At 46.7% G+C, this 26,956-nt stretch overlaps 10 protein-coding genes across 10 annotated transcripts; 6 read left to right on the forward strand and 4 right to left on the reverse strand.

Annotated features, from left to right (window-relative positions):
* Window positions 1-381: 381 nt before the first annotated feature.
* F4813DRAFT_390132 (uncharacterized protein) lies at window positions 382-2,242 on the forward strand (the record flags this gene model as incomplete). Its single annotated transcript, XM_049246957.1, has 4 exons — window positions 382-577; window positions 630-790; window positions 847-1,870; window positions 1,926-2,242. 4 exons carry the CDS (start codon window positions 382-384, stop codon window positions 2,240-2,242), a joined length of 1,698 nt encoding a protein of 565 aa, XP_049099126.1.
* Window positions 2,243-2,831: 589 nt separating this feature from the next.
* On the reverse strand, window positions 2,832-4,544 carry F4813DRAFT_390133 (uncharacterized protein; the record flags this gene model as incomplete). The annotated part of the gene is made up of 3 exons (XM_049246958.1): window positions 2,832-3,794; window positions 3,853-4,162; window positions 4,216-4,544. 3 exons carry the CDS (start codon window positions 4,542-4,544, stop codon window positions 2,832-2,834), a joined length of 1,602 nt encoding a protein of 533 aa, XP_049099127.1.
* A 737-nt stretch (window positions 4,545-5,281) lies between these two features.
* On the reverse strand, window positions 5,282-6,693 carry F4813DRAFT_390134 (thiolase; the record flags this gene model as incomplete). Its single annotated transcript, XM_049246959.1, has 3 exons — window positions 5,282-5,479; window positions 5,533-6,477; window positions 6,529-6,693. 3 exons carry the CDS (start codon window positions 6,691-6,693, stop codon window positions 5,282-5,284), a joined length of 1,308 nt encoding a protein of 435 aa, XP_049099128.1.
* A 234-nt stretch (window positions 6,694-6,927) lies between these two features.
* On the forward strand, window positions 6,928-8,302 carry F4813DRAFT_93792 (ubiquitin-conjugating enzyme E2 2). The gene is made up of 4 exons (XM_049249060.1): window positions 6,928-7,527; window positions 7,584-7,648; window positions 7,712-7,936; window positions 8,000-8,302. The coding sequence occupies exons 1-4, from the start codon at window positions 7,486-7,488 to the stop codon at window positions 8,121-8,123; spliced, it is 456 nt and encodes a 151-aa protein (XP_049099129.1). The 5' UTR covers window positions 6,928-7,485; the 3' UTR covers window positions 8,124-8,302.
* Window positions 8,303-9,043: 741 nt separating this feature from the next.
* Window positions 9,044-12,252, forward strand: F4813DRAFT_93827 (kinesin-domain-containing protein). Its single transcript, XM_049249061.1, has 3 exons — window positions 9,044-9,632; window positions 9,710-11,859; window positions 11,911-12,252. Exons 1-3 carry the CDS (start codon window positions 9,513-9,515, stop codon window positions 12,149-12,151), a joined length of 2,511 nt encoding a protein of 836 aa, XP_049099130.1. The 5' UTR covers window positions 9,044-9,512; the 3' UTR covers window positions 12,152-12,252.
* A 6,044-nt stretch (window positions 12,253-18,296) lies between these two features.
* F4813DRAFT_390138 (general substrate transporter) lies at window positions 18,297-20,328 on the forward strand (the record flags this gene model as incomplete). The annotated part of the gene is made up of 4 exons (XM_049246960.1): window positions 18,297-18,423; window positions 18,486-19,344; window positions 19,425-19,464; window positions 19,666-20,328. The coding sequence occupies 4 exons, from the start codon at window positions 18,297-18,299 to the stop codon at window positions 20,326-20,328; spliced, it is 1,689 nt and encodes a 562-aa protein (XP_049099131.1).
* Window positions 20,329-21,116: 788 nt separating this feature from the next.
* Window positions 21,117-23,406, reverse strand: F4813DRAFT_396661 (uncharacterized protein; the record flags this gene model as incomplete). The annotated part of the gene is made up of 4 exons (XM_049247850.1): window positions 21,117-21,293; window positions 21,350-22,426; window positions 22,566-22,846; window positions 22,905-23,406. 4 exons carry the CDS (start codon window positions 23,404-23,406, stop codon window positions 21,117-21,119), a joined length of 2,037 nt encoding a protein of 678 aa, XP_049099132.1.
* A 595-nt stretch (window positions 23,407-24,001) lies between these two features.
* F4813DRAFT_390140 (uncharacterized protein) lies at window positions 24,002-24,648 on the forward strand (the record flags this gene model as incomplete). The annotated part of the gene is made up of 3 exons (XM_049246961.1): window positions 24,002-24,244; window positions 24,312-24,431; window positions 24,487-24,648. 3 exons carry the CDS (start codon window positions 24,002-24,004, stop codon window positions 24,646-24,648), a joined length of 525 nt encoding a protein of 174 aa, XP_049099133.1.
* A 346-nt stretch (window positions 24,649-24,994) lies between these two features.
* F4813DRAFT_390141 (uncharacterized protein) lies at window positions 24,995-25,480 on the reverse strand (the record flags this gene model as incomplete). The annotated part of the gene is made up of 1 exon (XM_049246962.1): window positions 24,995-25,480. The coding sequence occupies one exon, from the start codon at window positions 25,478-25,480 to the stop codon at window positions 24,995-24,997; it is 486 nt and encodes a 161-aa protein (XP_049099134.1).
* Window positions 25,481-25,544: 64 nt separating this feature from the next.
* Window positions 25,545-26,826, forward strand: F4813DRAFT_390142 (uncharacterized protein; the record flags this gene model as incomplete). Its single annotated transcript, XM_049246963.1, has 3 exons — window positions 25,545-25,975; window positions 26,039-26,136; window positions 26,573-26,826. 3 exons carry the CDS (start codon window positions 25,545-25,547, stop codon window positions 26,824-26,826), a joined length of 783 nt encoding a protein of 260 aa, XP_049099135.1.
* Window positions 26,827-26,956: the final 130 nt, after the last annotated feature.

The raw sequence follows: 26,956 nt of genomic DNA on the forward strand, positions 1-26,956 counted from the left end.
TTGGCATATCCTAGATTCTGTGTTGCTGCTGTACTCCAATATGTACGACGAGGTCGTATGTCTTTAATATGGATATTAGCTCTGATCTGGAGACATGAATATCTTGGCACGGGTAAGAAAAGCAATAGCCGGAACGAGGGACAGAGTTGGATTCTCTAGGCCAACTGGCGGTTATTAAGCCACATGCCGATCGGGCGGATAACGACAATGGTAGTAATACAACATATGAGGGGGGGATGGGTGGCCGCATACAGAAGACATGATAAATGGAAGCTTGAGAGCCAGTAGCAGGAAGCGAAGGGACCCTTCCCAACCCCGCTGAGTCTTGACTCGAGACATTCGAAAGATTTAGTGTGTATCTGGTTAAATCTTGTCACCAATATGCCTTCCATTCAGGATCAAGGAAGTAGCACACCTACCATTGAGGGTCCCGAACAAGCTCGAGAGTCCAAGAAACTTATCCTCTGTTTCGATGGCACCGGCAACACTTACACTGGATCCAATTCTGATACCAACGTAGTCAAGATCTTGCATAAGCTAGACCGTAACGACCCTCAGCAATACCATTATTATCAAAGTGAGTACCCTTCCTCCTTTCCATATATCATCGTTTCTTATTAGTCAATTAGCCGGAATCGGTACGTATGATATCAATGAGACGACTGTCAACAAGACCTGGCTCGGTGAGCTGCGAAGCTCTATCTCGCAAACCATCGACCAGGGTATTGGTACGACTTTTGATGCCCATGTCATGGCTGGGTACAGATTCTTGATGCGATACTATGACCCTGTAAGCAATCCTTCTGAAGCTGATCGATCGTTGTCACTTACTTATAATACTTGAAGGGGGACAAGATCTACATGTTTGGATTTAGTCGAGGTGCTTTCACGGCCAAATTTCTAGCACGTATGATCAATACCGTAGGATTACTCTGTAAAGGAAACGAGGAAATGGTGACCTTTGCATACCGGCTCTACCAACGCTACTTAGAAGGCGAGATTGACAATGTCGACCTTGCGCGCTCTAAGAAAGGCAAGAAACAGGCCGCGAAAGTCGACACAGGACTAACTGAGACACAACCGGTACTAGACGAGCAGAACGGCGAGCAAAACGGCCACGACGAACAAAACGGTCATGATAATCAGAACGAGGACAACGACAAAGACAAACACCATGGCCACAAGTACAAGCGGGCCAAGGACGAGATCACCGCGTTCAGTAATACGTTCTGCCGGAAAGAAAAAGTCACGAAAGAAAACGGGAAGACCAAAGAACATAACATCAAGGTCTACTTCCTCGGGATCTGGGACTGCGTGAACTCAGTCGCGATCCTTGAGCGCAAAGCTCCTATGCCAGTCCCGGTAAAGGGAACAGCGCACTTCGTGCGGCACGCCGTGGCCGTCGACGAGCGCCGCGTCAAGTTCAAAGCCGCGCTCCTAGCCCAGGACATCCGGGCCTCGACAAAGCAGGACGAGGACATCAAGGAGGTCTGGTTCCCGGGATGCCACGGAGACGTGGGCGGTGGTTGGCCGGCGTCGGCTGAGCACCCGCTTGACACCGGCAAGCAGATGACCATCTGGCAGCGCGTCAAGAATTTCTGGACGACGCGCAAGTCCAAGGATCCTACTATGGACATTAGATCTGACCCCTTCCAGATGAGTGATATCCCGCTCGCTTGGATGATCCGCGAGGTCGAGCTCGTGGGCCAGATGGATCCGTCGGCGGCAGTCAAGTGGTGCAAGAATCTCCAGGGATTCAAGAAACGGTTTGGGGAGAGAAAAGAGCAAGCGTTGAAGGGGTTCATACATGACTCCCTCTCATACGGCTATGGCTCAGGATTCGCCACCGTTTTGCTCTGGAAGTTTATGGGTAAGTCCATTTCCGCCCTCCTACTCTGCCAATGCTGACCTGCCAACTTGGATAGAATGGCTCCCGCTCATCACGCGCTGGGAACTCTTCCACAGACATAACGAGTGGCGGAACATCCGCTTCCCGCTAAACGCGGGTTCCACGCGTGACATACCGCCAGATGCCGTCCTGCACGAATCGCTGATCTGGCGACTGAATAATGACGCTTCCTACCAACCGCGGAACAACCACGGCGACAACCTACCAGCATGCCTTAAGCATAACGGACAAATTGCCGACTTCGAACCTATCGTCGAGGTTCAGGAATTTCCGGGATCCGATGACCATAAGATTTACAGATTCGCGAAGCCGAATGTTAGCAATGGTGTTTGAAGCTTTACGGAAAAAAAAGACTTGACTTTGGAAGAATAAATGCTTTCATATGTTAGTAAAACTCTGACCTGACGTTGTGGTGGGATTAGGTAATTCGTTAGCTATATTGAGTTTCACTAGGCTTTGCCCAGTAATTCTTGAATTTTACTGAATCAACATTAAATTACCCATACAATAACGTATAAGTATGAAGATGGGGTTGAGTAAAACTTGGTGTAAACGAAAAGCTGTAGGTTAGTTAAGTGTGTTACGTAGTTGAATAATATCTTATCGATTGGGTAATCATGGGAATAAAAGGGGTCAATTTATAAATATAGGTACCTAACCTAGGTAATTAACGGAACGCTTACATAAAGCCGGGGGATATTGAACGAATTGTAAAAGTGTAAATGATATCATAACACAATCCAATATCCACGAAGAAAAAGCTCATACTGGGTATCATTCGTAACTTCGCTATACCAGGAGACAGACTCCTTTATGCATGGTTATGGCTTGGTTGAAACAGGCCGAAACCAACCCTATTTTATACCTCTTCTAATCTTAGGTCTGCTTCCTCGCGTGTTGAAGAAAAAAAAAACCCCCCCATCTACTCATCCTTGACCCATCCCGGAACAACAGACTCCACGGACCGCTGATCGATTACTTCGCTGACGGTGGGCCAGCCGGCCGCTACCGCACTGCCCTTCTGCTTAGTGCCCATGATAGCGAATGCGCCCTGAGAGTGCGCTATATACCCGTGTAGAAGGTCCTGGCTTATCAGCGACGCGACGATGTTCTCGACGACGAGGTCATCCACAGCCATATTACCGGACAATAAACCCTCATCTGGCGCTAGATGCTTGGGTCCACCGGGAGGCGGCATGATGGTAGAGTTCCCCGTACTAGTCCCCGCACTGTTGGAAACAGCTTTCAGGAGGTAACTATTGACACTAGACTGGCGTCCCTTTGGAGCCAATTTTGCGGGGAGATATCCCTCGAGCCGCTTCTGGACATAACTCATTGTGGTATTAAAATCCGCAAGCTTTAATACGGCAGCTTTGCGCGAATCGCCTTCGGCGGGAGGCGTGTACGTCAGTAAGAAGGTTTGCCGCGAGAGCGATCGCCAGAGCAGCGGCCGAATACGCCATTGGAGGGTGGTATATAAAGAAAAGCCTTTGCTCCTTAACCAGGTTTCGTGCTGTTTGATGGTGTGCTGGAAGAGTATATAGTCGCCTTTTCGGATTGCTAATGAAAACTGAGAGTAACACTGAGCCATAGACTGAGCTTCTGGTCGCTGGAGAAGAGCCTGTGAAGGTAGGCGGCCTAGGACGAAATTCGCCGGTATCAAGTATGTGAGTATGATTCGGCGATGCTTTAGGAAACGTGTTGGCGTTTGTGAGTAGGCCTCCTGTAAGCATTGTGCAGCCCGCCAGAAGTGATTGTGGTTGAAGTGGAAGCGGCCGAGGAAATACAAAAATGTCACTCTTTGAGCGGCTGGATAGTACGAAAGCGGCGGTGATTTTGCCATAATGTTAGTCAACAGCTGTGCCGCTAGGTAAGACTTGCTATTCTAAGATATCGTCAGGATTTAGTATGATATTTGCTGTAGCTAAACGTGCTTAACGCACCATGGTTAATAGCTTCAAAGTCTTGTTGGCGAAGACGTAAATGCCGACTTTCTTGCCTGTGGGTTGTGCGAAGCGTGGACTCGACCGGTCGGTGAGACACGTTGTAAAGAACTTTTGCATAATCTCCGCCGTGACCTCGATAACCGACTTCCGTTCCTCGTCCCCAGCGTGGATAGCCGCCAATTTCCTAGTGAGATCAGGTCGTTTATTTAGGGTCATCGACAAGGTCGACAGAGAGCCGCAAAGTGATATGCTCGACTGCAACATTATTGTTCCATACGTGGGATTGTTAAGCGCCGTGGCGCATGAACTGCTCGTCTTAGTCGGGTGCGACGTAATATCAGAATGGTCGAGCTAACATACTTGGTCAATGCTGTGAGCAATTGATGGGCGCCCAAAAGGTCGTCGAATTCCACGTCCCTCCAGTAGATAAGATAGTCTTTTGTAAAAGAGAGGAAGCCGGGCCATGTTGTTCCCTGGCCTTCTGGAACGTCATCTTCTTCTGGTAAGCATTTCTCGACTAGCTTTTCGAGCGCATTGTCATCTTGATAGGTACTCTTGAGCTCGGATGCGAGGTTGTAGTATTCCTGCGGTAAAGGTGGCTCGACCTTCAGCCAATCGCGCAGCGCCTCTCCATTGAGACTCTTGAGAATATCGCGGACACCCGTAAGGAATTGGGCTGTCACGGCCATGGTGGAAATTGGTGGAGATATGAGAATTAGGGAGAGTTCTCGTTCAGACGATCATCGTGTTCAGGGATGCGAAGTAGGTAGGCAGATAGGAGCTCGTAGTTCGAACGGTAATTAAAGGATTGAAGCTAGCCCGTATGTGACGATATAATGTTTGGAGTGGCGTGCTGTTGTTAAGGCGCTGCTGTTGTGAGGCTATGAACCAAAAGCTGAACTGCGAATTATGTAACGGGACGAAGCATACACGTAAAAATTATGGAGGCATTGTACGGAACGCGCTTAGTGTAGTGATGACCAATTAAATCTTTAGGGGACCTGCAAGGACCTGCAAAGACCCGAGCCTTCTACGCTTCGAAGTCGCATGTGACATCATCTTACATGCGGACGCGGGGTTATGTACAAAGTACACGTCCGAAATGTCGTACTCGTCCTACACACATGTATAAGGTAGGTAATTTATAGGATCGACAATGTAACTAATGCATGTGATAATCCTTAAATAGAACAGCCTTTACCCTACCGGCCTACTTATCTAGGTTGAGAGATTAATAGTTGAAAAAGCTGATAACCTATATGTGCTACAGATTGAGATTGAAACTCATTACACTCATTGGCTCATATCTCTTAGATATTAAGTATCAGCAGAACTTTTCAAGCCTAGGCTACTAACCACATTCCAAAGTTCTATACGAAGTGGCGGGTATATTTTCCTTCCAAGCACCTATTACCACTATGCAGCACTATACAGATTCGATTCGCTGAACAACGATAGCAGTAGCCGCACCACCTCCGTTGCAAATAGCGGCAACACCGTACTCCCCTGGCTTGAGTTGATGTAGTAATGTCGTTAGGATTCGGGATCCCGAACTACCTAACGCATGACCTAGAGATATTGCACCACCTAGAGGGTTTACAATGGCTTTCTCTAGACCGAGAATCTATTATCCTTTGTTAGTAACTTTATGGCTTAAAGTGATCTATCAGTTCTCACCTTCTCGTTGGCCTTGATAACCGCAGCGAAGGCCTCGTTAAATTCCCAGACCGCAACCTGGTCTTTTGTAATGCCTGCGCGTTCTAGAGCAATAGGCACAGCTTTGGCTGGTGCGATGGGGAAGTCCACGGGATCAACCGCGGCGTCAGCGGAACCGCATATCCTCGCTAGGACTCTAGAGCCAGCTCCAAACTCCTTAGCGATGTCTTTGCTTCCTAGTACTAAGGCACTAGCGCCATCATTCAGCGTCGACGAATTCGCTGCAGTGACGGTGCCCGTGCCGTCGCGAATGAAAGCTGGCTTTAGTGTGGGAACTTTTTCTAACTTGATATCCAAATATCCCTCATCAGTATCGATGATGGTCTCACCCTTCCGGCCTTTTACAGTCACGGGGACTATTTCATCCGCAAAGGCCTTGTTCTTCCACGCAGCTTGTGCTCGCTCGTATGATTGAATAGCATATTGGTCTTGTGCTTCTCGGGATATATCATACTTCTTAGCAGTCGTTTCGGCGCAGATACCCATGTGAAACTGATCGTATACGTCCGTCAACCCATCCTTGATAAGGCCATCCTCCATCTTGACGTGGCCAAATGGTGGTAAAGAACTCGCACGAGGGACATAATACGGAACTTGTGACATATTTTCCATACCACCCGCTATTTGGGCTTCACTTAGACCAAGTTGAATATTCTGGGCCGCAAAAACTACGGCCTTCAACCCCGAGGCGCAAACTTTATTGATAGTAACGGCTTCGACGGACTTGGGAAGACCAGCAAAGATAACGGCTTGCCTGGCGGGAGCCTGTCCGATAGAACCTTGTAATACATTTCCCATATATACATCTGTAATCTTTTCGACAGGAACTTTAGACTTTTCAAGGGCCGACTTAATAGCAACGGCGCCGAGCTGCGGCGCAGAGACCGTAATAAAAGAGCCGTTGAACTATTTCTTTGTTAGTTATTATAACATTGATATATACCCCTAGGATCTCACCTTTGCAGTGGGCGTCCTAGAGGCGCTTAGAATGTATGCATCTCGAATTTCTTGCCGACGGGCCGTTTGAACCGAGAAGTGGCGCTGTGTTCTTAATGCTCGTGTCCCCGCTCGAAGGCATGAGCTTCTAGCCGTCGATCCAAGCATTCCCACTTGAAGTATCATTTTGACACTTGGGATCGAAAGATAGCAGAAGGGTTTAGAGTATAATTTGAAAGTAACGGAGATTGGTATTATGAGAAGAAAGAACAGCTAACGTCATGGCTGCAAGTCCTCGAAGATAGGCAGTTAGCACCTCGGCTTTCAGCGGGATGTTTCTCCTTCCGCCAATAATTGCGCTTACAAACAACCGAGGAACCCGGTCCTAGATAATCTGGGGAAACAGCCTGCTCATTTTGTAGTATTGTACATGGTCGTCCCTGCCAACCATTCCCCGATGTCACTACCTCTATGTAGAACAGTGATACTTAGACCTACCTACCTAGGTAGGTATGTAGTGAAACATTGAATTTCCCCAATCACGCTTATCTTTCCCTCTATACTTATCTGGACACGCAGTAGGGAAGGTGTAGAATATATGGACACTGTATTACATAAGTAAATCACTGCATAGAGCAAGAAAGTCTTTACCACGTGACGACGCTGCCGCGCGAACGCTTTTCTTTCATGACCACATCGGTTCAAAGTACCGATGTACCGTTCCTTATCACGTCAATCTCTCCCGGCCAATACCTCTAACAAAGACAATCGCCGCCCCAAACCCCATCATATTACCAATTAATCAACTTCATTCGCCTTATCCCATCACGATATTCTTCTCATTTTCTCCTAACCTTTTACGAATCGCCCCTTCAACATCCGAACAAGCCGACGCTTGTTTACAGAATCTCATTTCTAGGGATTCCTAGACCATCCTTCAACCAAACCCCTTCCAAAGTCCATTCAGGTCAGATCAAGATGTCGACTGCTGCCCGCCGTCGTTTAATGCGAGACTTCAAGGTTGGATTTCTATTGCTAGCTATAATATCTAGGTAGTCGCTAACAAGATCTCATAGCGCATGCAGACTGACCCTCCCGCTGGCGTATCTGCTTCTCCCGTCCCCGACAATGTCATGACTTGGTAAGCTTACGAGTTGCTGGTCGATACCCATGGCAACACGAAATTAACAATAGCTTCGCAAAGGAACGCTGTCATCATTGGACCTGCCGATACCCCGTTCGAAGATGGAACCTTCCGGCTTGTGATGCACTTCGAGGAGCAATACCCGAACAAGCCACCTGCTGTTAAATTCATCAGCCAGATGTTCCACCCTAACGTCTATGCCACAGGCGAGCTGTGTCTAGACATCCTCCAGAACCGATGGAGCCCCACGTACGATGTTGCGGCTGTCTTGACGAGCATTCAAAGGTAGGAAAGAGTAACTTCAACAGGACAATGGGATATTTCGAATGCTAACATCTTTGTAATTAGTCTACTCAACGACCCCAACACCGGTTCTCCTGCGAACGTAGAGGCGTCCAATCTGTATAAGGACAACCGAAAGGAATACACTAAGAGAGTTCGCGAGACGGTGGAGAAGAGCTGGGAGGATTAAGCTACCCCCTTGGACCATCAGAACCCAATATCAACCATGGAATTAACGCAAATGACAATCATCTCAACTAGATTCCACACGCGCTAGGTATGGGCTTCTGGCCAGATTTATTCACAAACGGGTATGATTCCCCAGAGACCGGAGTGGCAGAGATTCATCTCAAGAGGCGCAAAGGTTCGATGTTTTGGTGGGCGTCGAACAGGAGGGATTATCGATTTTTCCAGGTTAAGGTGCTCTGGAGAAGCCCATTCTCCTTGATGCCCGGATGATCACATGACGGACCACTACTTTACATCGGTATTATTTCCTAGATCCCCGCATCAGCCCAGGCGTTCTCGTTTTGTTCTTAATAGGAATGTCAGATATGATTAGTACGGTACCTAGTCGTTGAGTTTATAGCAGAAATACAATAAACAGCAAACGGAACGAAAACTCGTGTGGTGTTTAGCTTGTCTTTTGTGTTGATTTTATTTTTCAGTTTCATTTGGAAGATTTTTAGCTTGTTAGATGTATGCATGAATACCATTACCTATAGTTAGGATGCAAATAATCTTACATGGTAAAGTACCTAACATAGTTAAGAGTTAAACGAACTATCTTGTTCTATTTTACAAGCTGCATTTTGTCATGCATTTATCCATTAGGTACTTGCATTACTGTCCCAGGTCTATGGGTAGGTACATAAGGTACATGTATTTAGGTAACTTTAGGTAGGAATTCGAGGTCTTGTCGGGTTCATATTGTGACGCGTCGTTTTTAAATAGTGGGGTGAACTGGTAGGATAAGGTATTGTACCTAGATGGTAACTTAATAAAGGACATGTGTTTATGCTGTACTAGAGGCCCTTTGTCAATTCATACATTTATAAGCAAAGCCTTATCTAGGTTTGCATTAGAATATTTTGGCAGCATGAAGTAAACTTTCAGGTTAATAACATAGCGCCGTGCAGAGGTACAAGAATAGTATAAGCTTAACGCATACCGCCAAATTGTGGCGTCTTTCTTCCTTGCAAGTTGTAGGTGGCAGTTCCCCTGGATTAGGTTCACTTGAACTTCAGGCACGCCGACACGCCGACACGCCGAACCCCACTGAAATGGTTTAGAGGCCTATTTTCTCCCAATACAAACGCCGACCCCAAAAATTGACGCGACACTCACTCTCCACCACCAAGCTGGTTTTAATTACCATATTAAACACCAGCACGACATATAAGCAGGCTTTATTGTCATCCGTTCAACATTCTTTGGCCTGTTCGCCGTCTTTTCGGCCGAGCTGTGTCTGTACATGCAAGATACATACAAGACTTACTTCCTTAATATGAAATAGGCCTTTCCCCTTCATACATAATCCCCTCTGCGCGTAGCCGTCCAACAAACGACAAACTTCATCATGGCAAGCGCAAATAGTATCAAAGTTGTTGCCCGTTTTCGGCCGCAGAATAAGATCGAGTTAGCATCAGGCGGAGAGCCTATTGTTACCTTCGATGGCCCCGATACCTGTACCCTCAATGTGAGTTTTCCCCGCCAAGATCTGCAGCATCTCCCGTTCCGTTATTGCTTATGCTAATGTTGCTAACCGGAATATAGTCAGCCGAGGCTGCAGGTTCTTTCACCTTCGATCGTGTGTTTAGTATGCAAGGCAGACAGGTCGACATATTCGATTACTCAATCAAGCCCACTGTCGATGATATCCTCAACGGTTACAATGGAACAGTATTTGCATACGGTCAGACAGGTGCCGGAAAGTCATATACCATGATGGGTACGAGTATAGAAGACGACGAAGGAAAGGGTATTACGCCTCGTATCGTAGAGCAGATTTTCAGTAGTATCATGTCCAGTCCGCCCACCATCGAATATACGGTTCGAGTCAGCTATATGGAAATCTACATGGAGCGTATCCGTGACCTGCTAGCGCCGCAGAACGACAACCTACCAGTCCACGAGGAGAAGAACAGGGGCGTGTATGTCAAGGGTCTCCTGGAGATCTACGTCTCGAGCGTAGAAGAAGTTTTTGAAGTTATGAAGAGGGGTGGAAATGCAAGAGCTGTTGCTGCCACCAACATGAACCAGGAATCCTCCCGTTCTCACTCTATCTTCGTCATCACCATCTCTCAGAAAAACCTCGAAACCGGTTCCATGAAGAGCGGTCAACTGTTCTTAGTTGATTTGGCTGGTAGTGAAAAGGTCGGCAAGACCGGTGCCAGCGGTCAAACCTTGGAGGAAGCGAAGAAGATCAACAAGAGTTTGAGTGCCCTGGGTATGGTCATCAACGCTCTCACCGACGGCAAATCCTCACACGTACCCTATCGTGACTCGAAATTAACACGAATCTTACAAGAGTCTCTTGGTGGAAACAGCAGGACGACGCTTATAATAAATTGTTCTCCCAGTAGCTACAATGATGCCGAAACTCTGAGCACATTACGTTTCGGTATGAGGGCGAAATCGATCAAGAACAAAGCGAAGGTCAACGCCGAACTTAGTCCCGCCGAGCTCAAGGCTATGCTTGCTAAGGCTAAAACTAATATTACAACTTTCGAGACGTATATCTCCAACTTGGAAGTGGAACTTCAGCTATGGCGTGGCGGCGAAACTGTGCCCAAGGATCGATGGGTGCCGGCAATATCTGCTGACGGCGTCGTCAGTACAAGGGCGGACTCGAGGACTCATCGACCTTCGACCCCGTCCCGACTGATACCAGAGAGCCGTGCCGACACACCGGGGCTGGCAGAACGCTCGGGAACACCAAGTCTCCCTCTAGATAAGGATGAGAGAGAGGAATTCCTCCGGAGAGAGAATGAGCTCCAGGATCAATTAGCCGAGAAGGAGTCCGCTGTTGCGACAGCCGAGAAGTCTCTCCTAGAGTCTAAGGAAGAGTTAACTTTCTTGAAGGAGCACGATAGCAAACTAGGAAAAGAGAATGAGAAATTAACAACTGAGGTTAACGAGGCTAAAATGCAACTCGAGCGGCTAACCTTTGAAAGCAAGGAGGCTCAGATCACAATGGATGCGTTAAAGGAGGCGAATGCGGAACTGACGACAGAGCTCGACGAGGTCAAACAACAGCTCCTAGACATCAAGATGAGCGCGAAGGAGACGAGCGCTGTTCTGGATGATAAGGAGAAGAAGAAGGCCGAGAAGATGGCTCAGATGATGGCAGGATTCGATCTAGGTGGAGACGTGTTCAGTGCCAATGAACAGTCTATTGCTACTGCTATTCAACAAGTTGAGGCGTTATATGAGTTGAGCTCATCAGGAGACCCGATCCCGCCAGATGATCTACAGGAATTGAAGGCTAAGCTGGTGGAAACCCAGGGCATCGTCCGACAAGCTGAACTATCCTTGCATAGCGGTGTACCAGGTATGGCCAATGGCAAGACGATGCAGCAGCAAATCGCCGAATTCGACGTCATGAAGAAGAGTTTGATGAGAGACCTACAGAACAGATGTGAGAGGGTAGTCGAGCTCGAGATTTCGCTCGATGAAACTCGAGAACAATACAACAACGTGTTGCGGTCATCTAACAACCGCGCCCAGCAGAAGAAGATGGCGTTCCTTGAGCGCAATTTGGAACAGCTAACCCAAGTCCAACGCCAACTTGTTGAGCAAAATAGCAGCCTGAAGAAGGAGGTAGCCATCGCCGAGAGGAAGCTTATCGCGAGGAACGAGCGTATTTCTAGTTTGGAGAGCTTGTTGCAGGACAGCCAAGAAAAGCTGACCGCTGCGAACCACAGGTTTGTCATTGTTTACCCCAACCTGCCATTATCTACTAACATCAATAACAGATTCGAGTCTCAACTTACCGCTGTCAAGGAGCGTCTCGAGGCAGCCAAGGCCGGTTCGACCCGTGGCCTCAACTCGCCACCCGGCGGTGGCTTCAGCTTTGCCAATGCAGGCAGCCGTATTGCGAAGCCCCTCCGTGGTGGTGGCACTGCCAGTGACGCTCCGGCTCAGGTCCCGACTATCGCCAACCTACAGAATGAAGGCAATGCCAATAAGAGAAGCAGCTGGTTTTTCCAAAAGTAGGGGACAAATACCACGGATAAGAACGACCACGAGGCATGCATACGAAACTAGACTGTTCAATGTTTTCGATAATACGCAAGGACACGCGAGGAGCTCGGTTTCATTCGACCATACAGATAGAAGGATTATACCCCCTACGCCAGCCCGTGTTTTTTCTAGTCCCGTTTCTTTTACCTTACCGATATGCGGCCTTGTTCATCATCATAGCCCCCAAGGGCTAGATTCTGCGGATAGAATTTCCAATTCCCCACGCAGGCGTGTACGATCCCGTCTTTTTGGGTGTATCAACTGAATCGGGGGCGGGGATTGTCCCTGCGGAGGACAGAGCTCGTAGGGATGAGGGAGGGCGAGGGAGGGAGAGCGGCCGGGCATGACGAAACTGCTTGCGATGGGTTATGAGAACAGGACCAACCACGATGTCATGTGTCTTTTTGTTGTCTTTTTTTTGTCGTTACGCAATCGCACATGTCATGTCTACGTGCATACATTGGAACGGACAGGCGGGGAGTTACGCGGTCATAGCTAGCTAAGTAGCTAGATACCTATTTAACCTATTTAGATGTTACCTTGCCGAGACGCGTTGAGCGTTATAGGTACGTGAACGCACGTAGGGGGAGCAGAGGAGACATGGAGCTAGATAGCAATTGAAAGATGGTGACTTGACTTCGTGAGGCCTACCTTAGGTGTTTATGTACTACTCGGCGTCGGGGTCGAGCAGTGGGCTAAGGATGCGAGTTAGAAGTGAAGCATAAGTTTAAATCTGTTCAAAACGTGAGAGACCATGAACTTGTGTAGGTACCTAGGTAGGTTGGCGAGTAAGAGATATACCCAAAAGCTCTTTGTTCTATGTGTTTCGGTGATACGGCGATATAGCCAATTGTGAAGAGTGTTGGCTGTTAAATAGCCCCTATGATTTTATATAGTTTGACGTTGAAATTAAGTCTGGCTACTTGCTGATTTTCCGGTGTTGCGGCTGAGACGGAGCGTCGTCTACATGGCGGGAGAGAAGTCACTGGTGTTTCATTTAAATAACTAACGGGAGCTTGTTTATAGATAGATGGTCGTTACAGTCATAGACATATTCTTGTTTGGTGCCGTTTGCTTTAGGTTTACTGTTCCGTTTTGTGATATACGTACTACGAATACATACGGGTTGGATAGATGTCTGGCAATATTAGGGCATCATGCTGCTTGATACAATAAGGAAGTGAGGACGTACTCGGGTTGCTATAGTAAGATATCTGAATCCGGCTTATTTCAGGGGAAAGGGTCTTCTAGTTTATCCCAAGCTTTATTCTACAATAATTTAGACTTGTTTGTCTTTTGCTGTTTTAATTATAGTAACATCTCTACCGTAGGTATATTGTTTCTGGCTTGCCTAGACCTCGTAGAACTATGTGATTGGACGTAAGGGGCAAGTCAGGTTACTTTGACCTATCGGGTCGTAATAATTACGCATCCCTATTTTACGGGGTACCTAGAATTTGAGCGGGAGAGACAGAAAGTCCGGCAATATTATCTTATTGCTTCGTCGACTTCAGGGGGAATACAGACCCGTACGTTGAGCTAAATGGACCGTGATGCGGTGAAGCTTCCCTTTCGTGCTTAGCGACATAGCCAAGTTGCTTGTACTTAATATGGGACGACAGGTCACACGATGGAGCCGCATGATTATTGCACGATGAAGTTTTACACATATATTCAACCCAGGCGGTCTACCGTACTGGGCCGGGATATTTAGGTTGTTCTTGGTGAGATAAAAATAAAAACATGAAAAACATAAATGTATTTTTTCAGGAGTATGCCACGAAATTAGTTAGCTAAGGGTTATATCGAAGCAACACACATTATTTTCGTCTCGGATAGTACTTACGCCGGCTATCGAGAGTTTCGGTCACATAAGCGTATTCTGTCGAACGAAGAAATATCCATGCTCTCTATCCTCGATACGACCTGTATAGGTAGGTCTTTCGATGTAGTAATACGAAACTGACCTTGTTAAGACTGGTCAAAAGGTAAGTCGAATGAGGAGCGAAGTGAAAATGCCACACCGTAATTGATGTGGATGAATAACCAGTCTCGGTAGAATTCTTTGCGTGAGATATAATCAATACCGATCTCTCTTCAGCCTCCTAGCTTTCGGATACGGGCTTGTCTTGCCAATCTAGCGTAAGTCGCTTCTAACCACGAGGCCAATCTCACTGGCCGAGTGCCGCGTGTCTGTCTGTGTCATATGAGTGGGACCGGCGTCGAATTATTTATGGCACGGCAACTGTAGTCCCGTCCGCCCGTCAGGCCTCTACTACTACACCGACTTATCCGTAAACGCCACTTACGAGCGGTGACAGTCTGGAAAGTGTGGTAGGTGGAACCCGGTTTCAGCGCCACAGTGAACTCCGGGGGTCCATATTGAGAAGAATCTAGGTTAGACGGGACGAATCTCTGGAACGGCCCAGTCAGTGAAATTACCGATCGTGATAGCGTACCTAAGGTATGTACGATTAGATGAGAAGTATTGGAAGATGCGGGAAGCCCGAACGTGGCTGATTCTCTTCCGTTTGATACACTCTGCATGTCTTAAGGTATGAAATCATGCAAGAACCTTCGCCTTGCCGAGTCTTATTTTTCTGACTAGGTGACGCGTAACGAGCCCCCGTGTTAAGTTGCAAGGCGAATCCTGCCTACTGCTTAGTACGTGTCGTTCGCTTCTGGCCAAGACCAACTTCGTCTAATGACGGCGGACCGTACTATAGTTCTGGGAAAGTAACAAGTCTTGTCCCCCCGAACTACTCTTGCCGCTAGATATCATCCTCTACCAACAAGGAACCGTTAAGGTAGAGTAATCCCGTTGGTGGCAATAGGTTTAGCTTGGCATAAGCTAGAGGCTACTTGTAGAGCTTGGGGTAGCTCCCACCGGACCTCGGCAGAGAAAATGCTTCAAACAGGAGACGAGACGAAGAGCAAGCTATAATAAACAAGCTATATTATAGCTTTGGCGTTAAAATTTGTACCAAGTTATTAACAAACATAGCCATCCCTACCTAGGAAGGGAATGAGCTTGATTCTGGGCCGTTATTGATATATTCGGTGGGGCCGCGTGGGTTATTCCAGAGTTTCGGTAGCGAGGCATTCCAGAAGATGCAGCGTACATACAGCAGTAACTCTCAAAGGTCGATCACCTCGTGGTCGATGTAAGCTAGGCTCACATTCGGGACAGACAAAAGGCTGGGCTCTGGAGCCAGGAATTTGGAATTTGCCTTGTGTCTTAGGTAGACATGTGAGTCGTGACTCGATTGAAAACCGACTGGGCGCTAACACCCCTTTGTTAACTGGGGTCCGGGGAAAGAGGCCGTGAGGTCAATTATCCAATACATCATGCGCCAAGACTTTGAAGGAGTTGGTGGCACGCAGTACGGACTGTAGTTGACGGGTAAGGGGCCACGAGAAGCAATCAGTATAGGTTTGACCTCAACGTGATTCCCGGTACCGGCTGAGGGTGTCCACTGAGGGTGTCCACAGTTAGGCCGAGCATAGGAGTTTAGTTTAGTATTTGAACGACTATGTATTAGTTCAGAGGTTCACGGGATGCAGCTACTTTTTTGGTGTGGTGGTTGTCGGATGGGAGTTGGTTGAATTGATAGTTGAATCCATTGGTTTAAAGTGATTAGGTTAGGATTATCCGCCTTGTATTCGGGCCGACTAAAGTTTAGACTCTTCAGCTTAAGGTTCTTTGGGGAATTTAAAGCGCGGGGACTCCAAATCTCCAGGTCCCTTTTTTCTGGTTCTTAGATCTTCCCCACTTTCTTTACCCGCTACAAGAAAACACAAGCTTTTACCTAGGTTAGGTTATATAAGGTACCTACCTCCTATGTACCTAGGAAGGTACCTACTTACATAAGCCTTTACCGTATTTGTATTTGGTCTTTTTTACCATGTCATCAGGGCTCATTCTAGAATTATTCCTTTTCCCATCTCACCCATACGAAAGTGACCCATTAAAAACCATTCCCCTTTTCTTCCGATCTAACTGATCTCCCACGATTTTCAGTAGAGATCTATTAAGGCGAGATAGGCGAGGCTATATCGTCCGGTTGATCATACTACCTCGTGCCAATGGATGATCCAATGGTAGATTAAGTAACTGGGACAGCCATCACGTCTTTCTGCTTACTAGTCCGAAAATGCGAGCCAACAAGTTATAATAACAATAGCATCATACCAACATTAAGAAACCATTGTTTGTTAGCTTTACTTCCGTCTGTCACACAGCGCCGACTTTAGCCCAAGCCGGTCAATTAATCTCGCCCTTTAGCTCATCTAGGCACTTAACACACCAATTGCAAACTTGTATCAACACGGCACACGTTATTTAATATTAAGGGGAGTAAAAGATCCTAGTATTGGAGGAATATATCATGCTATCCTCGTTCTTCCTTGGTAGGCTGATCCTGGGGACAGGTATAATAAAATACCTACATATCTAGCTACAAGTTGGTAGCGATTCGGTACGTATTCTAATCGAGGGCATGTAACGTCGCGTTCATGGATCAATTACCACCGAGAACGAGGCTTCTTTAATCCCCCATTTTAAGTCGCTAACTAGAATCCGGGGACGCCAAAGGAATTTGGGATACGAGGCTAACCGGTTACGAGATCTAACCCGTTTCTCCAGGTCACCACGCGAGCAAGCAAATTATGGACTACGAGCTTCTCAAAACGAACGACAAAGGAAAGTAATCTAATCCCTCTACCTTCTAATCGTTTCATCCGTCCCACACCTTTCACGCTCAGCCGCCGGGCGTTTTTTGCTATTCAACGCGTCTGAACATCCAACCGAGCCAACCAGCCCATAAAGTACGAAAGTACCAATTCAGTAATTGGCCGGTCGACCCCTGCTCTTGCACATTCTCCCTAATTACACTAATATCAGAGATTGAGGATATTTGCGACTTGCATGAGGAAATCTCGAGTACCTTATCCTGCGAAAAAAAAAGAAATAGTCCTAGTGACGATCCTGTTATCCACGCTGGTTATCGGGATCAAAAGGATATTGCTATATATATGCACATCCGTATAGAATGCACCCCGACAATATCAGAGATCTACTGTAGTCTGTAGATCTTGAATTGCGATACTCCATCAAGTGATAGATGAGCATGTATTTACCTACATACATGAATTAAGGTACTCAAGTGTCATACATCCATTTCCCGTAGTTATTGGATATAATACTATGTCACCCTAGAGAGTATGACAGACAACATTGATACCGACTTATTAGGAGACTAGAAGACTAGGAGTAGTATCCTAGCTAGGTTAGCTGCTTTGTATATTCTGTTATTTGTTTGTTTGCTTGTTTGCTGTCAACTAGACCCGCGAAGGGTTTGGCACTAACATCCTGTCTTTTTCTCCATACTCCCCATCTTCCCCAAATCTCCAGTTTGGAGATTCTACTAGGACGAGGGATCTTTGTTGCTTTGTGGGTCAGATCCAGCTGCAAGTCGGCGAAACCAAGCAGTATTAGTCGACTACCCTCCAGGCTCGAGACGGCCCTTTACATCCCTGTCTATAAGCCAATATCCTGGGCCGCAATACTGCAGCAACCCAATCAGCGCTGGCTCATCAACAGCAACTGATTCGGGCGGCGGGCCCCTTCTAGTCTAGACCCGACAAGGAGACCCCGAGCGTACTCACCAATATTCCACCCCAAAGCATGGTAACGCTGAAAGGAGACCAAGTGATGGCGTGTAACAGTTTACTACGCCCGGCGACAGCATCCTTTACACCTCGACAAAGCCTTCTGAATACCTCTTCGCCTAGGTACCACGTTTCCCCCAGACTAGGATGATGGTCCCACCGCAAACATGGTAGAATCAGCAAGGGGCGGTGTCTTTATCTCGTAGCATACCGTTTGTAGCTTGTTTTCCGCCAATATCCTATTAGTCGGTACGGATCCGTACATACCTGGGTATATATAATATCTGGCAAATGCCCCCCAATCCTACCGTCTCTGTGCTCCCTTTCCTTTGCTACCCCGTCACAGACGCGCCGTCCCCCGCTATCACTTCATATAGTGACGCAAGCCTTGAATCGTGACAGCTCGACTCTTTACTACACAACGGGAGAAAGACAGGACAACGAAAAGATGGCCGGCGGTGTTGTTATTACAGGCACCGCCGACGTGGGTCGCGTCGAGGCCCCCGTTACATTCAAGGCATACCTTATTTGCGCCTTCGCCGCCTTCGGTGGTATCTTCTTTGGCTATGATACCGGTAAGCTCGAAGTCTCGAGGCCGTAGTAAGCCTTTCTAGTTATTGATCATGTATGTCTCTAGGTTGGATGAGTGGCGTGTTAGCCATGCCGTATTTCATCAGTCTATACACCGGAGTCCCCTACGATTATAACGCCGTCAACGCTGATGGCACGATCGGTGCTCCCATCGGCATTGCCAAGGGCGACTTCACCCTACCGTCAGCAACACAATCTCTCTTCACATCGATCCTGTCTTGCGGTACCTTCTTCGGCGCTCTTGTAGGTGGTGATATCGCCGATTTCGTTGGCCGACGTCCTACCATCATTTCAGGATGCTTCGTTTTCATCGTTGGCTGTATTTTACAGATCGCGAGCACCGACCAGGAGGTTCTTTTCGTATTCGGTCGTCTAATTGCAGGTGCTGGTGTCGGTTTTATCTCCGCTGTTGTCATCCTGTATATGTCCGAGATTGCGCCTAAGAAGGTTCGTGGTGCTATGGTCTCGGGATACCAGTTCTGCATTACTATCGGTATCCTTCTGGCCAATTGTGTGGTTTACGGCACCCAATCCCGCCCTGACTCGGGCTCGTACAGAATCCCTATTGGCATTCAGTTTCTATGGGCCATCGTTCTAGGCGTCGGTCTTTTCATACTCCCCGAGTCCCCTCGTTATTTTGTCAAGAAAGGCAAGATCGAGGAAGCTGCTAAGGCCCTTGCTTACGTCCGCGGTCAGCCATTGGACTCGGATTTCGTTAAGGACGAGCTGGCAGAAATTGTGGCCAACAATGAGTTCGAGATGCAGAATCTCCCTCAGACTTCCTACATTGGTTCCTGGACTGCTTGCTTCAAGGGATCATTATCCCAGGGCAACAGCAGTCTCAGACGAACACTCCTCGGTACTGGTTTGCAGATGATGCAACAGCTCACTGGTATTAACTTCAGGTATGCATTAAAATGTCCCATTTTACTTTCAACCCCCTATTTCCTCTTAAGGTATATAATGACTAACGTTTAATAGTAAGTGCAATCGCTCAAAAAAGGAACGATGAAGATTTTAGAATTGTAAAGCTGACACAGAATGTTCTCACGCATCAGTTTTCTATTTCGGAAATGTAAGTATTAAATGCGGAAACTTAATTTGACTTTTCCTCTTTTCTCTGCTGGTAAGAGGAGAAGACGATGGGAAACATTTCAAAATAAAAATTTATATTCATTTCTATTTCTCTTATCTTACTGAACCTATTTGCTAATGAAAAACAACAGGTATTTTTCAAGCAACTCGGAACTATTTCGAACCCTTTCCTCATCTCCCTAGTCACGACCCTTGTTAACGTCTTATCGACACCTATCTCGTTCTATACTATCGAGAAGTTTGGTCGCCGTGCTCTGCTGATCACTGGTGCCTCGGGTATGATCATCGCTCAGTTCATTGTCGGTGCCATTGGCGTCACCGTAGGAAGAGAAGAGGCTCATAACAACGCTGCTGCCCAGGCCATGATTGCCTTCATCTGCATCAACATTGCCTTTTTTGCTACCACATGGGGTCCCACCGCCTGGGTCGTCGTTGGTGAGGTTTTCCCGCTACCGATTCGATCCCGTGGTGTTGGTATCTCTACAGCCTCCAACTGGTTCTGGAACACCATCATTGCCGTCATTACCCCCTACCTTGTCGGTGAAGACGAGGCCAACCTTGGGGCTAAGGTGTTCTTCCTATGGGGTTCGCTCTGTTGCATATCCCTGACGTTTGCATATTTCCTCGTTCCCGAGCTGAAGGGCTTGTCCCTCGAGCAGGCTGATATGTGCATGCAAGAAGTCAGCCCCCGTTACTCTGGCAAATGGAAGCCAAGCCACACGTTTGCTGCCGAAATGCACCACGTGGAGGACAACGCCGCTCTAGTAAACAACACCATCGAGGAGAAGGTTTAAATAACCGACCTTTTGTCCTGTTGTTGAGAGGTGACGGATTGTGCGCATGTTTTTTGTTGCTTAAAGAAGCGCAGATGTATTAATCGAGCATTGAACTCCCAGCATATATATATAGGTACTAGCTATATAAATATAACCAAATAACTCAAGTAACGAATAGATTTGCTAGTTCAGTCTTGCCTTTGAAATCTATTTTTATTACAAGGCATTAGGTTAACCTAGTGTATTACTAGGTTTTAAGCGCGTATCGTTTATAAACTAAAGCAATAAATTCCATTGATTGTAGCTAGGTAGTCATTTTTGCGGTGTCAGAAACAGTTTATCTACCCTGTATTATACAGCAAATCACACCACTCAAGACTCACGAGGCCATGTTATCACACAGGCCTCTTAAATTATTCATCTCACGAGAGATTTGACTATATGCAAAAAAGTAAACGGAATGATTAGCGCTGTCTATTAGGTTGTCGCGCCTTTCGGGCGCTGCGTATTCATTAAGGAATATCTCCGAGCCAATGAAAACATTATAAAGGGCTTCAAAATTACTAGAAAAGGCGAAGATTTTAACGGGCGTTTGAAAACACTTGGAACTGGGTGAGAGATATACTAGTCTGGAAGTATCTCAGATCGATTCTTAATTAATGCGCAGCGCTGACAAGTGTATCAACATTGTCTGCTAATTCGTTTGGCTTCGGTATTGTTGTTGTTGATATCCCTCACTGCATAAATCTGTCCGTGAAGGTCAGTGACCTTGACGAAAAGCTCCAGTTTCTTTAGGGTTTGCGGCTTTATCTCCCCCCCCGGAGTCTGTCTACTGCATGTTCAAGACATTCTCGTTCGTAGGTAGCGATGTCGAATAGCTTTCGGAGAGCCTCCTCGAGATGTGCTCCTTGTTGTTGTTGCGACTGGAACTGGGGAAATCCATTGCCGGACTTCTCAGCTAGTTCCCCGGAGCGATGAGGCATCTGAAAAACTCGAATGAGTACGGACAGCTGGTTGTGTCTGCCGAGGTAGTATGCACCCAACTATAATAAGACGTCTGGGCCTGGGTGAAGATTTGGATCTCGTCTTGCGGGCGGGTCGTTGATAGCTGGGAGCTGTGCTTGCTATGGGCGATATGTGCCAGAATGAAGGTCAACAATTCCTCCCTCACCCGACGTTGTAGGACGCTATTGGCGCTAGAAACCTTCCTGTGGCTTAGAATGTACGTGGTGAAGCGAGAGAGCACATGTTCTGTGCCTTGTAGGATCTCGAAAGGGTACGACTTATCGAAGTCTTGAGACTCCGGATTTTCGTCGCCCTCACTTGAGTCGAGTTTACGTCTCTTGTTGCCGCTGACTGCATGGTTCTTGTGATTGCCCTCATGAGTATCTGTTGTTTTCTTAGGGGCATTTTTGTATAGCTGATGAACAACAGTCTTTAGAGATTCAAAATTTCCCCTTAATTTGTCATTGTCGGAAACATCCTCGAGATACTTATCAGCTTGGAAATTTAGCATGGCTATGATCATCATTTCATAGAGAGCTTCGGGCCATAGGGTGAAATCTGTCGCGTTATTGCACGAAGTCCATGTTATGGGGATATAATCGAAATAATTATCACTTCCATCATCATTGCCTGGGAAGACTTGGAGTTCTGACTGCGTAGAGCGCAATATAGGTGCGAACATATATCCCTCGACGATAGATGCCTGCAGTCTCCAAACCGGCTCTTGGGAAAACAGTGGTAGCTTGGAAAAGAAGTGTGTATAACTACTGATTTTATTCATTGGTGTTGGGAAAAGCCCGGTAGCTTTCTCGGTCCAGTTGTGAAAACTAGAAGCCCGAAGCGCGGCCAGGCAATAGGTCTCTGATAAGAGTTTGGAGCCGTAAGTCACCTTTTCCACCCAGATAAATTCAGGCGTGTCCCATCTCGCTTCGTTTGCCTCTAAGTAGTTAATGCCGCAATCAATACTCTCACGCGTCCTTGTATCGAGTATCCTAGCAATCCATGGCAAGGGGGCAAGTTTCTTCAAAGTCAATACCGCGTATGCAGTAATTTCCGGTGAATCTTTCCAAGACCCATTGGGTGACTGGTTATTAGCAGTGCGTGTGAACATCTGCAAGGTTATGAGTGGGACACGCTGTGAGATTAAGTCCGTAGAAAGCCCAGCAATGTGGTTTTTGAAGTTCCAGGTTCTATATCTAATCGTCAGTAATTAGTGAATAACTAGGTACACTTCAGGTAAGATCACTTACCCATTTGTCAGAGAGCTTCCCCTCGTACCATGTTTGGCAGAGAAAGTTAAGTGATTTGTTAACCTGTGGAAGATGAAGAGACGGGTTCGTAGATCGAATGATGGCGTTAAGGACGTTGCAGTTGGCGCTAAAAGACGCTGTGGATTCGTAACTATACGTCTTGAAATGTGTTTGGGACTCGAAGGTCTTGATCATATCTTCGCATGATGCTGGCCGTTTCAAGAGGCTCAGGGTCAATATTGCCTTCGCTGTATCATCTGTATCTGGCAGAATATCTGGAGCTTTATTGTGTATTAGTCCAATCCTGAAACTGCCATGCCATTATTCAAAGTATCATACCAAATCCAGTGATTCCTGATCCATTGCGTAGTTGAGTTTCTAGGAAATTCGTAATGTAGTAAACGCTATCTACTCCGAGATCTTGGATGGTGAACCCCGATTCTAGAAGTGTTGAAAGAACCTGAAGGACTTTTAGTAAGAAGCTAGCTTGAACTTGGTAGCTGATTGACTTTACCCAAGTAATTTCAAATATTGTGATGGGAAATGCAGATGGAACTCCACCATTGCTTGCATCTACAACGAAGCGTAAATAAGCCTCCGCGTCCTCGCTCCACTCCGAGGCGTTCATGAGATACGCTGCAGTCGACGATGGGGAAGCCATCATCGCTCCATGGAGAAGGTGATGGGATATCCTATCAAAGTCGATCTTATCGACGAAACCTTCCAAAGAATGAAGCAGTGTCGTCTGGTGTGTTGAATGCAAAACTTCCTCCGGGAATGTAGACAGCTTCCGAGCGTTCATGTCCATCAAAGGCTCAAATCCAGGGAATTTGAAATCCATACCCTCCTTAGCAAGCAAATCAAGGAGCGTCGGAACTAGTATCTCGAATCCCACGTGGAGTGTAGAATAGACGTCCCAGGTTTGCAATTTGTCTAACAGGTACATATAGCTATAGGTAGAAAGAGTTTCAATCGGAAGCAGGCCGCGTCATGAGTATTGCTTTCTTGGAATTATGACAGGAATATATGCCTCGTGTAGGAAACTATGCATTGAATTTATGGATGTAACCTCTGGTACTATAGTCCGGTAGGATTACTTGCATTGGTGTGTAGGACAACTGTTGGTCCCCCCCCCCCCTTTTCTTTTTTTGGAGGTGACGATCTGCACATAAACGCATAAGACATAAGACGACCACAACCAAGGTAGATGCAATGCCGCCTGGATTTAAATTGTATTTAAACTGATAGCCGCTTCGTGGACCAAGTACCTGAGCCGTACCAGTTACTTACCTGATATTTCCAAAGTTCTGGAGTGGGACGAGGTACGTGCTGCGTAGGATATAGAGGTCTATGAAGAAACAAAACCCATAAGCACATTGAAAGAATCTCCCCGTGTATCTTATAGACGAATTTTATATTGATCTCCCAAATACGCCATGGATGCAAATAATATGGCTACTATTCATGGAAGAACGCTGCGCTATCTTCCTGCTCCTCCCCCTTTCCCCCTTTCTACCATAATCGCAGCTATTATAGTCTGCTTTATATGGTACACTGTGCTTAATAGAGCAGGAAATGAGATGTTTAAAGCACCTATCATAGGCCCCGAAGACACGATTAGAGCCAGATGGCGGTTCTTTCGAAATGCGTCCACACTCCTAAATGAAGGATATAAGGAGGTAGGCAAAGTTCCCAGCCCATACAATGAAATAGATATATACCAAGGTACCTACTTATAGAAAACAGTACAAGGGCAAGATCTTCAAACTATCAGGACATGATATTCTCGTTCTCCCTAGCAAATATATTACTGAGCTAAGGAGTATGCCCGATGAAGAGTTAAGTTCAATCCAGGCGAATATCGATGTAATGAACCCGGCATTCAGTTAATCGTGTGGTTATACTAATGTGAGCTACATAGAACTTTGAAGGTCTATACTCTACTACTGCCATTCTCACCGAAGGGAACTTGCATACTCGCACCATTCAGAGAAGACTGACACCTAGACTGCGTCACCACGTACCAATAGTGCAGGAGGTATTGAAGAGACACTTTCCCGAAGAACTTCCTGCCTACCCGTAGCACCAAACAGCAAGCCCCAATCAGTTTGGTAGAGTGCCATATCTCGCCATGAGGTAAGAACAAGATCTTTCACCGTTGTATTGGAGAAAAGTGGTCGGCGCGAGCTAGGATCAGGAAGTATTCGAGACAGCTTGATTGATGATCGGATTCTGGGTGCGATGCATCGGCTATCATTCTGTTCCACTAGGAATATCAGAGGCACTTCGGTGACGCTATTCAGGAAAACATTACCGGGGAAGCTGTCGGGAACTTCTAACACCTTGCGCAAGTTTACTGGCACACGAAGGCGGGATATTTTCCCAGCCGTGGGCAAAAGATCGTCGTATCTTGCTCGCATGATGCATCGTCAAAGTAGAGCTGCCTCTGCGTCGAACAAGGATACGCAAGACTCCGGGCTGTCTGCTTTTATATCTTGCGTCAATTCCCTTAAATGAGCAATCGATGTCCTTGGGGCCGTGAAGATAGCTGTCACTCTGTCTTGAGGTGTCGGTTTTACTAGCGGGCCTGTGGCCTCTTTTCGAAGGCCAAGAAGCTGCCATAGCACGCCATCTTGTTTGGTCATTTCTTCTTCTTCTCGAGTGACGGGGACCGCATCATCCTTCAATGCATCTGGGAGACATAGAGCAGTGATATGATCCTCACTAGACTGCTTAGATATGTATGGTGTAGGGTGTTCCTTTGATGTACTGAGACTTCCTTGATTGCCTTGTTGGTTATTACAATGTTGGGCCCAGGCTGAAATAAGACTCGATTGCGCCGTGCCATCTAGAATTCCATAATTCAAACATATTGCGAGCAGACAACCACTAGGAATGAAATTGATCTGGGCCATGATAGGTGTCGATTCCAATACGCCTTTGCTGACTGCTGGTTCCAGGGTAGTGGCATCGGTCGGGATGCCTATGACGGAATTTCAAGATTCGGAAACAGTCAAGGTATTGCTTCGAACACTCGAGGAACTTGGCATTACCCGGCTAGATTCGGGGGCTCGGTATCCTCCGCTGAATCCAGGCCGGTCGGAAGAGTTGATAGGCGAAGCAAAAGAACTCAGCAGCAGATTTCTTGTTGATACTAAGATTTATACCGACACCGCAACAGATGGGAACGGAGATCTAACTGTTGAGGCTATTAAAAAGTCCGTCGATGGGAGCCTGAAGCGTTTACAAGCCGATAATGTATATTCCCAGCAAAGGCAACATGAAGTCAAGCAGAATGGTTTGCAAAAGCCGAGCTGTTATCAGGGAGTTTATAACTTGGTAACGCGCGGTATGGAAACGAAGCTACTGCCCCTCCTACGTGCTCATGGCATCGTATTCAATGGTTTCCAGTATGCATGTCTCATTCTGATATCTCTATTTCGAATGACTGATGGAGCATATTAGGCCTTTAGCCGCTGGCTCATGTATCACTCTGGCCTGGGAGATGGTGATGGGATCGTCCTAGGCGCCAGCAAGGTCACACAAATCATCAAAACCGTCCATCTTATTCGTAAGGGGCCGTTGCCTGAGACAATACTCTTATCAGTAGATGAGCTCTGGGGCAGTGTGAAAGGCACTCGCGGCGACATGATCTAAGTTGGAGAAGCGTCTCTTACAGTGGAGGAGTAGTTGTGTGCAGTCTTTGTCTTAGCTATTTTGTACCTACATGTAGGGTCTAGATAGACATTATGGAATCCGATATTGCTATAACTTCAAGTTATGAATACTGCTTTTTAGTGAACAATAGGTATTTGAATCATCTTAAACATCACGGAACTCATTCATCATTCAACTTAAAGTATGGCTCAACGTTACGGTTTCTTACACTACCTTCGCCTTAAACTCATCGTCACACTTCTGAGGGCGTGGGTCGCATTCAGTTCAAAGGAAAAGCAGCAGCGCGATAGAGATATAATTCCACCAGAGGTTCCTAAGGAAAATATTAGGATCCCGTCTCGCGAGTCTGGGCGATACATCTCTGCACACCTCTACCTTCCCGCGGGATATTCTAACTCTTCACTGCCGTCAAAACCTCTATCAATCCTCGTCAATTGGCACCAAGAAGAAGGTCATCAAGGAGGTTTTTGAAGGCGTGCCTCATGCTTTTGATAAGGGCTGTGAAAAAGGGACCATAGAATGGACCCAACGTGAGCAGGCTTACGCGCTAGCTACGAAGCTTCTGAAAGATTCGCTCAAATAAGTAGTATAATCTTAGTTTTAAGTAGTAAAGACCAGTGATCGTAAATGTTGGTAGGTAGAGGAAACCATGTGCCTGGTTTATGTTATCGTTGTAGGGTTTAACTGAAATTAATAGGGGTAGCTCCGAGCTA

Source organism: Daldinia decipiens (genome assembly GCF_022478715.1).
Source record: "Daldinia decipiens strain CBS 113046 unplaced genomic scaffold F4813scaffold_19, whole genome shotgun sequence".
NCBI lineage: Eukaryota > Fungi > Ascomycota > Sordariomycetes > Xylariales > Hypoxylaceae > Daldinia > Daldinia decipiens.